Below are 14642 nucleotides of genomic sequence, written 5' to 3' on the forward strand. Positions count from 1 at the left end.
TTTAATCAACCATCTTGTTGGCTTTATTCCATACCAAATTTGCTTATATTTCAACAATTAGTAACCCTGTATTTAAGTGGGATTCTTGTAAGAGTAGTGAGTGAGATAGTGTGAAGAAATGCTCAAGAGTGTGCAAGAAAAACAGGGACTCGCGACTGGATCTCACGGGTGACTCGCGGCTGCAAGCCGCCAGAATCTGCACACATGCCAGGCATGCCAGAAGTTGAAGCGTCATGTCAGCTGGAGCACTACAGGACAAAATAGGACAACTGGCCATTCAGTTACCTCGTGGCTGGAACTCGCGACTCAGTCAAGCCGCGAGCCAGCCTGTTTTGAAAAACCTGACTCTTCACATTCCATTCTCACCCTAGTATATATACCCCTTTTACCCACGAAAGAAAGAGAGCTTCCAGAGAGAATTTTGAGAGAGAAACCCTAGAGAAAAACAAGATTGATTCATCCCCAATCTTCATTAAGAGACTCTTCAAATTCCTCAACTCTCTTCCTCTCCATTGTTAAATCCTTGAGAGGCTTATTACCAAAACCTTTTCTCACCGTATCCATTTCTGTGAGAGGGCTGTTTGGTGCTTTGAGAAGCAGTTAGGAAGGAACCAATTTCACATTGGTTGATGCTATGATCAAGTAGCGAAATCCGGGAAGCTAGAAAAGAAATAGGTTCGGCGCAACCTCTTTGAAGCAAGAAGCTTGGAGGGCTTAGGTACACTGGGTAGATTAGGCTTGGAGGGTCTATTGTTGTTCATGAATCCAAACTACATTTTCTAGTGGATTACTTACCGCTTGGAGGGCGGCGGAGAGGTTTTACACCGAAGGTTTCAGTTTCCTTTTCGATAACACATTGTTGTGTTGTCCTTGTGTTTGCATCTTTCTTCCCTTTATCTTTGCCATTTAATTACTGCTGTGGTTGTGATTATTTTCAGTTTAGATTAATTCATCCCCAATCTTTATTAAGAGACTCTTCAAATTCCTCAACTCTCTTCCTCTCCATTGTTAAATCCTTGAGAGGCTTATTACGAAAACATTTTCTCACCGTATCCATTTCTGTGAGAGGGCTGTTTGGTGCTTTGAGAAGCAGTTAGGAAGGAACCAATTTCATATTGGTTGATGCTATGGTCAAGTAGTGGAATCCGGGAAGCTAGAAAAGAAATAGGTTCAGCGCAACCTCGTTGAAGCAAGAAGCTTGGAGGGCTTAGGTACACTGGGTAGATTAGGCTTAGAGGGTCTATTGCTGTTCATGTATTCCAACTACATTTTCTAGTGGATTACTTATCGCTTGGAGGGCGGTGGAGAGGTTTTACACCAAGGGCTTCGGTTTCCTCTTCGATAACACATTGTTGTGTTGTCCTTGTGTTTGCATCTCTCTTTCATCTATCTTTGCCTTTTAATTTCTGCTGTGGATGTGATTTTAATTGGTTTAGATTATTTATCAATTCTGTTTATAGCTTATGTTCATGTTCCGCACATTAATTGTTTGATAATAAGCTAGAATTGGTAATTTGATATTTGGGGGTCTAAACGTTCATAGTATATTTTATACACTTATTTGAACTTTCAAAATGAATGTTCAAATAGTGTGTAAAACACCTATGAACGTTTAAACCCCTAAATTACAAATTACCAATTCAAACTTATTATTAAACAATGTATGTTCGGAATAAGAAAATCAGCTAAAATAGAATTGATAAAACAATCTAAACCGAAAATAATCACAACCACAGCAGTAATTAAATGGCAAAGATAAAGGGAAGAAAGATGCAAACACAAAGACAACACAGCGATGTGTTATCGAAGTGGAAACTGAAGTCCTCAGTGTAAAACCTCTCCGCCGCCCTCCAAGCGATCAGTAATCCACTAGAGAATAAAGTTGGGATACATGAACAGCAGAAGACCCTCCAAGCCTAATCTACCCAGTGTACCTAAGCCCTCTAAGCTTCTTGCTCCAACGAGGTTACGCTGAACCTTTGTCATCTCTAGCTTACTGGATCCCACAATTAGCCCATTATATCAACCAATATCAATTAGTCTCTTCCTAACTACTTCCCAAGCACCAAATAGCATTCTCACAGATATGAGTATGGTGAGATAAGGATTTGGCTAATGTATCTCTCAAGGATGTAACAATGGAGAGGGTGAGAGTAGAGGAATTTGGAAAATCAAAGTATAAAGATTGTGGATGTGTTAATCTTGTTTTTCTCTAGGGTTTCTCTCTCAAAATTCTCTCTAGAAGCTCTCTACATTTCGTGGATATAAGGGTATTTAAGTAAGGTGTGTATGGAATGCGAAGAGTCAGTTTTGTAACAAACAGAGTGGACTGGCGACTCGAGCTTGCGATTGGAATGAGTTGCGAGTTTGAGTCGGCAACTAACGGCCTGGCCAGACTGGAAGTTTTGTCCTGTAGTGCAACAGCTGGTGTGACCCTTCAGCTCCCCTACATGCTTTACACGTGTGCCAGCTTTGGTGACTTGCCAGTCACGAGCCAGTTATGAGATCCAGTTGTGAGGCCCTTCTTAAGTGCATACTCTTGAGCTTTTCTTCACACTTTCTCACACACTACCCTTACATGATTCCCACCTAAATACAGGGTTTCTAAATGCTGAATTAGAAGCAAATTTGACATGAAATATAGCCAACTAATGATTGAATAAATTCAACCTTACAATCTCCCCCTTTGACTATTCCGTGACAAAACTCTAAAACAAACTCTAGACTTAACATGTGAGTTGGGAACAGTTGAACAAAACTCACTCACACCTAACTCTAGAATCTATGAAGCTCTTGAACCATATGTACAAGTATTTCCTGAAAACAACAACACAATATGATCATTGTATGCAGAAAACTTGAAATGCATATGGAGCAAGCACAATGCGATCAAGCAAAATGGAATAAAGCAATAAAGCATGACTTGACCAAAAATGAACAATCACTATAAATAGTGACCACAATGATCATTTACACAAAGAATGAACATCCGGACATGCAAGCTAATAAGCTCAATGCAAAGTATCATTTGCATGTCCAACACTCAACCGATACAATAACACAATGTAATTGCAACAAGGATATAAAATCCAACAAGGGCACAAGAGTGATGTACTTAAAGAAATGCATAACATTAACAACAAATACTAAACTACAAAGCATGGGTACAAAATAAATATTTTAAATAGTTAAGCATAATCATGAACTATGAGCAAAGCAAAAATATAGTTAATATAGCATTAAGCTCTTTCTCTCTTTCTCCCCCCTTCATATCACTCCCCCTATCATGAATCATAGGAGTTGTGATGAACTTGGAACATATATACTTGTAACATGAAACACTTGCACAAAACACATTAGACCCTCAAAGTAAAGCAAGTAATAAAAGGACAAGTATAATGTAACAAGTAAATTGCAATCAAGTAAATATGATGTGAAACATATGAGCAACTTGATCATACACCAAAACAGTCATATAGAAGTGACTACAATGATCACATAGTAAAGCAAATGATCATTCGAACATGCAGACAATGAAGCACAATATTATAAGGAAGTATGCAAGTCCAACATACAAACACGATGCAATGAGAACAACAAAGCATAGATACTAAACATAACTTAAAGCACCATAAAGCAAATTAACAAGAAAACAAACATAAAGAAACACAAACAAAACAAAACAAATTTTCTTATTAACACAATGTCTTCTCCCCCATGGTATATGCATCTCCCCTATGGAATATCTCTTCCCCTACAAATGTACACAATAATAGAATTTCTCCTCCTAAGAATGTGCACAAGAGTCATATAGAAATGACAAAACTCTTTAGTATACTACTCTAGAGTATACTCTCCCCCTTTTTTACACGAATAGACAAAGGGGTCAAGAAGAAAAGAGGGCAAGAGAGGAAGGTATGAACAAGGTGAATGAAGCATGAGGGGTGCAAGATGAATGAGAAATGAGGCTCAAACAAAAGACAAAACAAAATGCTACAAAAAAAAGGTAAATATGATATGCTAGGATGAAGAAATAAGGTATAGACCAATGCATGACAAGGGTAGCAAAGGTGTGTGCAAGAGGAGGTTATGTACAATGCATAACCAAAGCATGAAAAATGCACATGTGAGGTAAGATGTGTTAAATACACAACCAATGAACCAAACATGTTCCTAATGAGGAAACATGAGAAACCCCAAAATTTGGTACTCATCGAGGTCCAAATAAGTGAAAAAATGCCTAAGAGGTATTTTATCAAACACCTAGCGTACACACTATGAACAACAATATAAAACAATGCATGAACATCATGAAATCCACCCTTAATACATGTTCTTTTTGCCACAATGGGCCAACATCCAAAACAAATCATCAAAAGAAACCAATTCTATACAAAAATTTGACAAAAATTAAGTTTCCCCAACCCCTATGATGAAAATCTCAACCAAGAGCACAAAAACTCTCCAAAACATAATCAAAGAATCAAAATCAAAGAAAAGAGTTTAGAATTACCTTAGAGATGTTAATAGAATGAAAAACCATTCAAATTGATTGGGTTTTGATGTAAAAATATTAAAAGAAGGGTTTAAGAGAGGATGAGAGAGGTTTAAAACAGGTTTCCCATGAAAAACTCTTTAAAAAGCTGTTTTTGGGCATTTTGCGATTGGCGAGTTACGAGTGAGTCACCAAGACATTCTGTGTAAACTCACGACTAGATCTCGTGACTAGGTGAGTCGCCAAAACGAGTAGCCAGAACGAGTAGCCAAAAATTCTGACACTTGTTTTCCAATACAAAACATGTTTAAACAATGAGAAACAAAGTAAGCACTAAACATGAACACAAAGAGTAATAAAAATCACTTCCAAATACATATAAAATGATCAAAAATCTTTTTAGTTTGATCCATATATAGATGAGCACACACATATCACATTTAAATAAGTACAATCGAACAAATGAATAAGGCATTCATTGAACATTAGGCATGTGTGTTGTGTGTGTGTATTAAGTGTGGAATAGTCCTTAGTCTAGAATGAAGTTTCAATGATCAATTCAATCAAGTCATACACAACTAGTACTAAGTCAAGTGGTCTATCTCAACTATAGAAATGAACATATATAACCTCCTACAAGAAAATGATTACATATATTTGAAGCTTTTCATTTGGCTTCTTTACGATTCATAACATTTGATTATTTTGAATCAATACATCACATTTTGAGATTGATGCCTGAAATTTTTGATATTTCAATTTGATGAACAAGCCTTTGGCTTTTTGGCATCATACATTTTCAATATAAGTCGCTTTTCCTTTTTCCTAGTCAAATACTAGTATGTGCAACGGCTTTTGCAGCTCATTATTTCTTTTTATTTTGAGATTTACATTTGTTGAGTTCTTTAAGCAAAAACAATAAAAGAGTGGGAAGATATATAGGCACAAGTCTACGAATGTATCAAAACCAACATGACTATTGACTAATCATTTATGACAAGCTTGAAGATCGATTTACAACAATCACACATAGATGTCAAGATTTTTCCCACAAAGATATAAGTGTATAAAGAACAAGCTAAGCTCGTAAATGCACAAAGCCATTTGTACGAAGGTACAAGGCAAAACTCACATGTGATATGTGCTCAAACATATACGATCAAACTTTTTGAAATTTTCACTTTTTATGTGATTTTGGATCTTTACTCACACAAAACTAAAACATAAAAGTAAGATCAAAATAGAAACAATGCATATAAAGAGATGCAAGATGCACAAAATGCATGAAGATATGACATTCAATGCATAAAGGGTCCAACAAAGATCAAAAGAATTAGATCAAGGATCAAAAGAGCAAAAGCTCAACCATAAGAACCCTTTCTCATCCAAACGGATCGATTGTTTGGAATGAGTGTCTCATGAGAAGTGAGACGAGGGTTGGAAGAATGAAAACCGGAGTTGCACATAGATAAGAAGTTAAGAGCATTAAACACTTTCTTTAACAACATGCTATTTTCACTCAAAACCAATTTACCCTTTTTAGCACAACTTCCAAGAAGCTCAAGTTTCTCTTTTCTTTTGATTCTTTTAAGAGCATGAAACTTAGAGCAATGAGGTCTTAGACAACCAAAAGCACCACAATGGTGACAAACAATGTGTTTAGGTCCACTAGGCTTTTTAGGAAGGGATCTAGTCTTATGATTTTGTTCTCTTTTCAACTTACGACATTGAGGTCTTATATGACCAATCACACCACAATGGTGGCAAGTTGGAACAAACTTAGATCCATCCAAAACCTTAGCATGAGACCTAAACGAAGGCTTTAACTTAATAGCCTTTCTCTCCACCTTTTGATTTCTTTTATGTGGAGGAATGTACACCAATTTGTCATTTAAGGTAGAACACACAATAGGCGCAAAATCGGATACCACAACATGATTGCAACAAATATTTTCATCCTTTTTAACAATAGGTTCAGCAATCAAACACTTGGCATGCATCTTAAGAGATTCATTTTCACATTTTAGCTCATTAACAAGTTTGTTAGACAAAACAAGTTTAACATCAAATCATCCTTTTCTGTTTAGCATTAACAAGTCCATATTCAAACATTCAAACTCTTTCAGCTTTTCAAGAGAATTTTCAGCAAGTTTCTTATATTTTTCAACCAATTTATTGGATTCATTAAGCTTAGTAATCAAATCATCATTTTCACAAAATAACTTGCTCAAATTCTTATTAAACCTCTTAGCATTTTTCTTCAAGAGTTTGATGTTAGAAATATCAACAACACCCAAAGATTCATGTAACATAGCATCACAATCATGAGGGTTATCACTCATAGAGGCATTTTTACAAACACATGGCATATTACATTCATCATCAACCAAATCATGCATAGAGGCATACAAAGCACTATCTTTGGCAAATAAATACAAGGGGTCAAGGATCATACTTAGGTATTTAAACCATAACAAGTGTACCCGCTCTGATACCAATTGAATGTTCAAATAGTGTGTAAAACACCTATAAATGTTTAGACCCCCAAATTACAAATTATCAATTACCAATTCAAGCTTATTATCAAACAATGTATGTGCGAAATATGAAAATAAGCTAAAATAGAATTGATAAAACAATCTAAACTGAAGATAATCATAGCCATAGCAGTAATTAAATGGCAAAGATAAAAGGAAGAGAGATGCAAATACAAAGACAACACAACGATGTGTTATCGAAGAGGAAACCGAAGTCTTTGGCATAAAACCTCTTCGCCGTCCTCCAAGAGGTCAATAATCCACTAAAGAATAAAGTTAGGATACATAAACAGCAGAAGACCCTCCAAGCCTAATCTACCCAGTGTACCTAAGCCCTCCAAGCTTCTTGCTCCAACGAGGTTACACCGAACTTTTGTCTTCTCTAGCTTACCTGATCTCGCCATTAGCCCATTGCATCAACCAATATCAATTGGTCCATTCCTAACTGCTTCCCAAGCACCAAATAGTATTCTCACAGATATGGGTATGGTGAGATAAGGATTTGGCTAATGTACCTCTCAAGGATGTAACAATGAAGAGGGTGAGAGTAGAGAAATTTGGAGAATCAAAGTATAAAGATTGTGGATGAGTCAATCTTATTTTTCTCTAGGGTTTTCCTCTTAAAATTCTCTCTGAAAGCTCTCTACATTTCATGGGTATAAGGGTATTTATATTAGGATGTGTATGGAATGTGAAGAGTCAGTTTTATAACAAATAGAGTGGTCTGGCAACTTGAGCTCGCGACTAGAACGAGTCGTGAGTTTGAGTCGCGAGCTAACAGCCTAGCCAGACTAGAAGTTATGTCCTGTATTGCAACAGCTGGTATGACCCTTTAGCTCCCCTGCATGCTTCACATGTGTGCCAGCTTTGGCGACTTGCCAGTCGCGAGTTAGTCGTGAGATCCAATTGCAAGGCCCTTCTTGAGTGCACACTCTTGAGTTTTTATTCACACTCTCTCACACACTACCCTTACATGATTCCCACCTAAATATAGGATTTGTAAATACTGAATTACAAGAAAATTTAGCACGGAATAAAGCCAACTAATGATTGAATAAATTCAACCTTACAATAAATTTCTCTCTCAAATACAAAGCTTGGGGAAGGGTACAACATTCAGGGGCTACACCTAAAACAAGGAGAAGTTTCCTCTCTGGAATTACTACACAAACCTCCTCCACAAAGTCCCCTTCAAAGAGGTCTTTCACTCTCGTATTTTACTACTCTACACCAATATATGAATAATTAGAAGATATTTCTACAGTCTCATATGACGTCTCATTTACAATATGTGGAATCCACACATTTTGTATGAGGACAATCTTATAAGATAATTTTTCTAGAATAATAAGCTACATGCAACAAAGTTAGCTTAAGGCAGTCAAAACTTATAGACATGTGTTATAATTTTGACGAGTCCAGTACAATACTGGAGCACTGGACCGAGCAAAGTCCTGTATTTAATGTTGGCTCAAAAATTCAAGCCAACTTTCTGACAACCATTTTGTCAGTTATCATGACACGTAAAATATAATTTCAGTGTCAACATTTCTACAAACAAACTATTAACATGCATTTATTCAATGTTGCATACATATAAATTTGCCAATACTCGACAAGTCTTTTTGAAGTACACTCCAAAGTCGATACATTAAAATTATTAACATTATATTTTTAAAATAAATTATAGTTCCAAAGTCTAAAGAAATTTAGAAAGAGCATCATTATTAATTTTATCGTTTGAGGTTGGTCAAGTTTGGGGTCCAGTACTAATCGGGTGGGGTTCGTTTGGGGTGGGATTTTGTCCAATGGTGTAGGTGAGGTGTGCCCTTATGAAATGGGGGACTTGAGGACTAACTATGTGCCCTTAATGATTGGTATTGTATTGTTGTTGAAGTAAAAGAAGAAGGTTGGTTTCTGAGGGCTCTTTAGAGCTGTAGGGTAAAAAACAAGTCGTGGAGGGATAGAAAAGGTTATGTTTTTTTTTTGGTATAAGCATTGTGGTAGAGTATTAATGTATCTGAATGTATATCCTTTTTTTATTTTTTTTTTTTAGTTGATTTCAATTAAAAAAACAAGTCGTGCAAGTGTGCAACTCAAGCCTCACCTATATTGACAATTCGTGCAAAATAATAAATCTAGAGAAACTAGAAAAATTCATAGCAATTTAGTTGATTTCATAATTAAATAAAGAAGATTTTTTTTTTTTTTTTTTTAAAGAGTAAGGGGGAAAAAAGGCAAGAAGAAGAACTAAGCCACTTTTTCACATTATGATAATTTATCAACCTGATCAACCAAATTAATGCTGAGAGTAACCAACTTTGGCTTTGGCACTAATAATGTATTATTGGATTGTTTAAATTAAGTAGGTACTATTGGATTGTTAATTTCCACTAAAATATTATCGATCAACTTGCCTCACTATCAGCTTAAATAAGGGAGGTAGAATTCCAAGTCATCCGAGATGATAACTCGTATCACTATGGTACTATCAATTGTAGTGAGAAGTAAATTAGATAGCCATGGAAAACTCTTGCTTAAGAAATCTGTGAGCAAAAGGGAAGAGATGAAATATATAAGACATACGTCTTATGTTCAACTACTCAAAAAGTGGTGAAACATTTAAATGGGTTCAAATCCATTTTACCACCACTCCAACAGACTCCCACTACAACTTCAAACCCCTTTTACACTGCCAAAAATGTAAACCCATAATTTATTGAAAATTTAATGAACCCAGTTGTACTTGAGAAACTGAATAGATTCAAGGTGACTACAACCTCCTGAACATGAGAGAGAGAGAGAGTTTTTTTGTTTTTAATATGGCGTACATAAATAAGACTGAAATAATCTATCCTAAAAGATAGGAACCAACTCCCATCAGTTGCATTTAAATTCAAATTGAAAGACAATACAATCTGATCTTTTATTTATCCTCATCTGCTGCTGCATTTAAATTCAAACTGATCCAATCCGTTCCTGTGTATGCCATCCCTATTTCCTTCCTTGTGGCTCAGCAGTTGTGATGTCTGAATTTCGGACCTAACAGAAAACTTGTTACCATGAGTGTTGAAAATCTGTCAATAATTTCATGCTGCAATCAACTGCTGAATAATAATTTTATCTTCAACTTTATCCATCAAAAAATAAATAAAATCATTGACATCCTCGCGTCCTATGGCCATAATAACCAACACAAGTTGATACTGGAATCAATATTTTTGGTGCATGCAACATAGATAATTACCCTAGGAGATTAAGACACTTAAGACGTAACGCATCTTAATAGTGCTTTGGAGAATTTTGATTTTGAAAACTAGAAACTATATTTAATAGCATGGTGTAATTTATTAGTAGTTGTGTAAAAGGATTGAAAGTTTCTAACTTAACTGAAGAGCTGGGAGGTAGAGGGTCTATGACGTGTTTTGGTAACGCAGAGTTCATGAAGGACAGAGACATGTTCATAAAGTTAGGACTAATATTGATGGTATTAATACTACTCTACTCGTCAAGAAAAAAAAATGATGAATGAAAAAAGAATAGAACAGATAAATAATAATAATAGTATATAGAATTAGAATGACATTCATGATAATGATAATTAACATAGTAGAGAAACAATTAGCATTACCAATTATTTTTGAAGCCGCCTCTGTAATTTAACCATATTCACAGCTCCTGTCACATACATCTTATCTTTGACAATGTTTAAGAACTTGAAATAGGAGAATCGCCATGACCTGTTTAGTAGTATTGTGCCAAAAACTCCCCAAAAACCAACAACAACTCCAAGGGCCATACTAACATAAAACCCCATTGTTATAAACCCATCTTCCTCCTCTTGTATGCTAGCATGTTCACTACCTCTATTCTCAATTGAGTTTTGAGTCATTTCTTCTCCTAAACATTTGTTTGGAAGTGGAAATCCACAAAGATCTGGGTTCACTTCATATGTAGTGGCATTGAAGGTACTGAGCTGAGGACCTGTTGGAATTTCACCTGACAGGTTATTGTTTGACAAGTTCAAGAAACTTAGAGAATTAATTCGAGAAATGCTTGAAGGAATTCCACCACACAGCTGATTCTTAGATAGATCTAGGGCTTCTAATGACTGTAACAAACCAATCTCTGAGGGGATTCTTCCAGTTATAAGATTTCTTGAGAGATTCAAAGAAATCAATCCATTAAGTTCCATGATTTCTCTAGGAATTTCCCCAGTCAATTTATTGCTCGAAAGATCAATGCTTTTTAATAATCCAAGAATACTTTTGTACTCATGCTCTTTTCCTTTCCACATGCAAATTGCATGATCATCATAGCTACTAGAACTAAAACCATTTAGGGAGACGAAATTATAATATGAGTGGGTGATGGTTGAATTTGGATTCCATTTATGAGTCAAAGCAATAATATTTTTGACGCAGATTGGTATACTTCCCGAAATTTGGTTAAAGGCAAGGTCTAAAACTTGAAGATGTGTTAAATGGCATAGATGTGAAGGAATACTTCCAAAGAAGCGATTAGATCGAAGTAAAAGGACAATTAAATTTGGATGATTGCTCCCCAACCACTTTGGTATCTCTCCTGACAAGTTATTATATTGAAGATTAATAAACCTCAACTTTGTGCAATTCCTCAATGATGGAGGAAGTTCCCCGTTGAAACTATTGTTGCTTAAATCCAATGATTCAATCCCAAGTAAAGAGCCAACTGAGCTTGGAATTTTCCCATGAAAATGATTGTTTGCCAAATTAAGAATTTTCAATCCTTCAAAATGCATCCAACAGTTAGGGAGCTCTCCTGATAATTGGTTATTGGAAAGATCTAGAAAGTTAAAGTTTCCATTAGTGACTGTACATAATGACTGTACAGGTAGCTTTGAAAACATATTCTTCGAAAGATCCAAATGTGATGCTTTAAGTAAAAATCTTGGTATTTTGCCTTCCAATTTATTTGAACTCAAGTCTATCATGGGAAGAGTGGAGAACTTCCATGACAAATTTGTAACATGACCACTGAGTTCGTTGTGAGATAGATTCATAAACCAGAATTGACTGGAGAAGGTCCAATTTGAATTGGAAAGAGTATCCGAAATTTTAGAATTAGAAATATCGAGATTAGAGAAATTTTTCAAAGTTTGAAGCCATTTTGGAAATCCATGACCTAGTTGGCAGGAGCCCAACCTTATCGATTTTAATTGGAAAGGTGGAACCCAATCAGAGTTGAAGTTGAAAATCAATAAGTTATTAGACAAGTACAAAAGCTTCAATTTTGTGAGATTTGAGAATTGGACATCAGAAATAACACCTTCCAATGAATTATATCCAAGATTCAGAAAATCTAGGTTGGATTGTTTTCCCAAACTTTCAGGTATTGTCCCATTCAAACGATTTTCACTAAGGTCTAATTCTCTTAATGATGGAAATGTTGTGAGATCAGGTAACAACCCCATGATTTGATTTTGAGCAAAATTCAAAACCTCTATTGAGTGGTTTGCACACCCGGTCAAGTTATGAATAAAATCAAGAAGTTGTCCGCTAAGATGGTTCCTTGGTAGAGACAATGTTTTCAAATTACACATACCACCGAAGGCTTTTGGTATCTCACCTTCAAACTCATTGTCATCGAGATAGAGAAGTGCAAGAGAGTTTATTCTGCTAAAAGCATCTAGAATTAAACCTTGAAAATGGTTATTATTGAGATGAAGTTTTACAACACTAGTGTTTGAGTTGAACAACCACTCTAGTACTGAAGAAGAAGAAGTGAGACTATTATAAGAGAGATAGAGGACATCAAGAGAAGTAGAAGAATTGACAAGGGGGACAGAGGAAATATTTGGAAGATTACAACGGTACAAGAGCAAGGATGTCAAGTACGGAAGTTTATTCACAACATGGAGCCAATTATTGACTTTGCTCAGGTTAACGGTACCCATGTCAAGGTATTTTAAAGAAGAAGAAAGTTGAGGGAGCCACTCTATGTTTTCAGGTTTATAAAAATGATTCCAGCTAAGATCAAGGTACTGCAAGTTGGAAAGATTCCCAAGCTGGAAAGGTATATTTCTTCCGAAATTAGCACCGCGAAGGTCAAGGTGGCTTAAGTTGGAGAGAGAACCAATAAATTCTGGGATTTGGCTATAATTAAAATCATTGTTTCTCACTTCCAGATAAGTCAAATATTTCAACTCAATCAAGGAAGGATTAAGTTTACCTTGCAAAGGCCTTGGGGGATCGGAGAATGAGATAGTGAGATTGAGCATGATGACGTGGCCTGTTTGGTTGCTACACCTGACCCCACTCCACATGCAACAATCTTGATCGGAGCTCCAAGAAGAAAGATGGCCATAGTCATCAATAAGGTCTTCCTTAATCTTGAGAAGAGCTTGTCTCTCATGCTCTTTGCAGCCAAGTTGAGAATCTCCTAACCCCAAATAATTTCCAGTAGTTGGTTTCATACATAACAAAAGGAGAATTAAAGTGAGGAGAAATTGGAGGGAACTTCCACCCATGATTAGGATGAATGTAGAAGATCAAGAATGTGATTAAGACAAGAGCAATAAAGCACAAAATATGCAGTGTTACAAGTATGATTTCATTTGCTTGTAACCCTATCTTTATATAGATGCGCTGATTTCATTCAGTAGGAAGTTAGCACAACGAAGACGAAAGTCACTAGAAATTTCTTAGTTAGCACAACGAAGACAAAAGTCACTAGAAATTTTTTTTAATAGATTAGACAACATTGTTATTTATTGTATAATATTCTTGTGCACATATCTAGCTCAATATTTGAATCAATACATATTAGTTCATTAACTCTTTATCTTCCATATTAAAAGAGTTAATAGACTAATATTAACCATTTGGGATTAAAAGAGTCTCTCTCACTTTCAATGTGGGATTAAACATTTTCATTGACTCTTTATCTTCCATATTAATCCTTATATCTTTACATTTATACAGTCATATTTATTTATTTTAATTAAATAATATTAAAATGCTCAAGAAGTTGGAATCCAGACCTGACATTATAATGTGTATTCTGCTTTAATATGTGCAGAAAGTAAATGTGCAGAAAGTAAATGAAATACGGAATATATATTTTTTCACACTTTCTATACATTTTCTACACTCAACATCCATATTTTCATGCACAAAGTACACATTGTTTTCCCAATAATCACAGTTAAAAGGTGTTGTAGTATCCCTATAGTCATTTTTGTATTACACTACAAAAAACGCGACTTTCAGCCGCGTTTTTTAGCCGCGTTTTTGGAAAACGCGGCTACAGCTTTTCCTTTGAGCCGCGTTTTTCATGAACGCGGCTCAAAGGGAAGGCTCGAGCCGCGTTTTCCAGAAACGCGGCTCAAAGGGAAGGCTGGAGCCGCGTTTTCCAAAAACGCGGCTCAAAGGGAAGGCTGGAGCCGCGTTTTCCAAAAACGCGGCTCCAAAACGCGGCTTCAGTCCCGTCCGGATTTTTTTTTTTTTTTTTTTAAATTATAGCTTGAGCTGCGTTTAAAAAACGCAGCTTCAAAAATGCTTTACAGGTTACCTATAGCCGCGTTTTCTAAAAACGCGGCTATAGGTCCTGTAAAAATCGTACTTAAGCGC

The 14642-nt window shown here is 35.8% G+C and overlaps 1 protein-coding gene across 2 annotated transcripts; it reads right to left on the bottom strand.

Moving 5' to 3' along the window:
* Window positions 1-9778: 9778 nt before the first annotated feature.
* Window positions 9779-13662, bottom strand: LOC126727613 (receptor-like protein EIX2). Of its 2 annotated transcripts, none has more exons than XR_007656289.1 (2): window positions 13243-13662; window positions 9779-10074 (listed from the first exon to the last, which is right to left on the bottom strand). XR_007656289.1 is itself a non-coding variant. In XM_050433424.1 (2 exons), exon 1 carries the CDS (start codon window positions 12965-12967, stop codon window positions 10667-10669), a length of 2301 nt encoding a protein of 766 aa, XP_050289381.1. In that variant the 5' UTR covers window positions 12968-13113; the 3' UTR covers window positions 9779-10074; window positions 10664-10666. The 2 variants fall into 2 exon arrangements, 1 of the variants encoding a protein (XP_050289381.1); XM_050433424.1 differs by lacking the exon at window positions 13243-13662 and adding an exon at window positions 10664-13113.
* Window positions 13663-14642: the final 980 nt, after the last annotated feature.

This window comes from Quercus robur, chromosome 5 (genome assembly GCF_932294415.1).
Source record: "Quercus robur chromosome 5, dhQueRobu3.1, whole genome shotgun sequence".
In the NCBI taxonomy this organism is placed as follows: Eukaryota; Viridiplantae; Streptophyta; class Magnoliopsida; order Fagales; family Fagaceae; genus Quercus; species Quercus robur.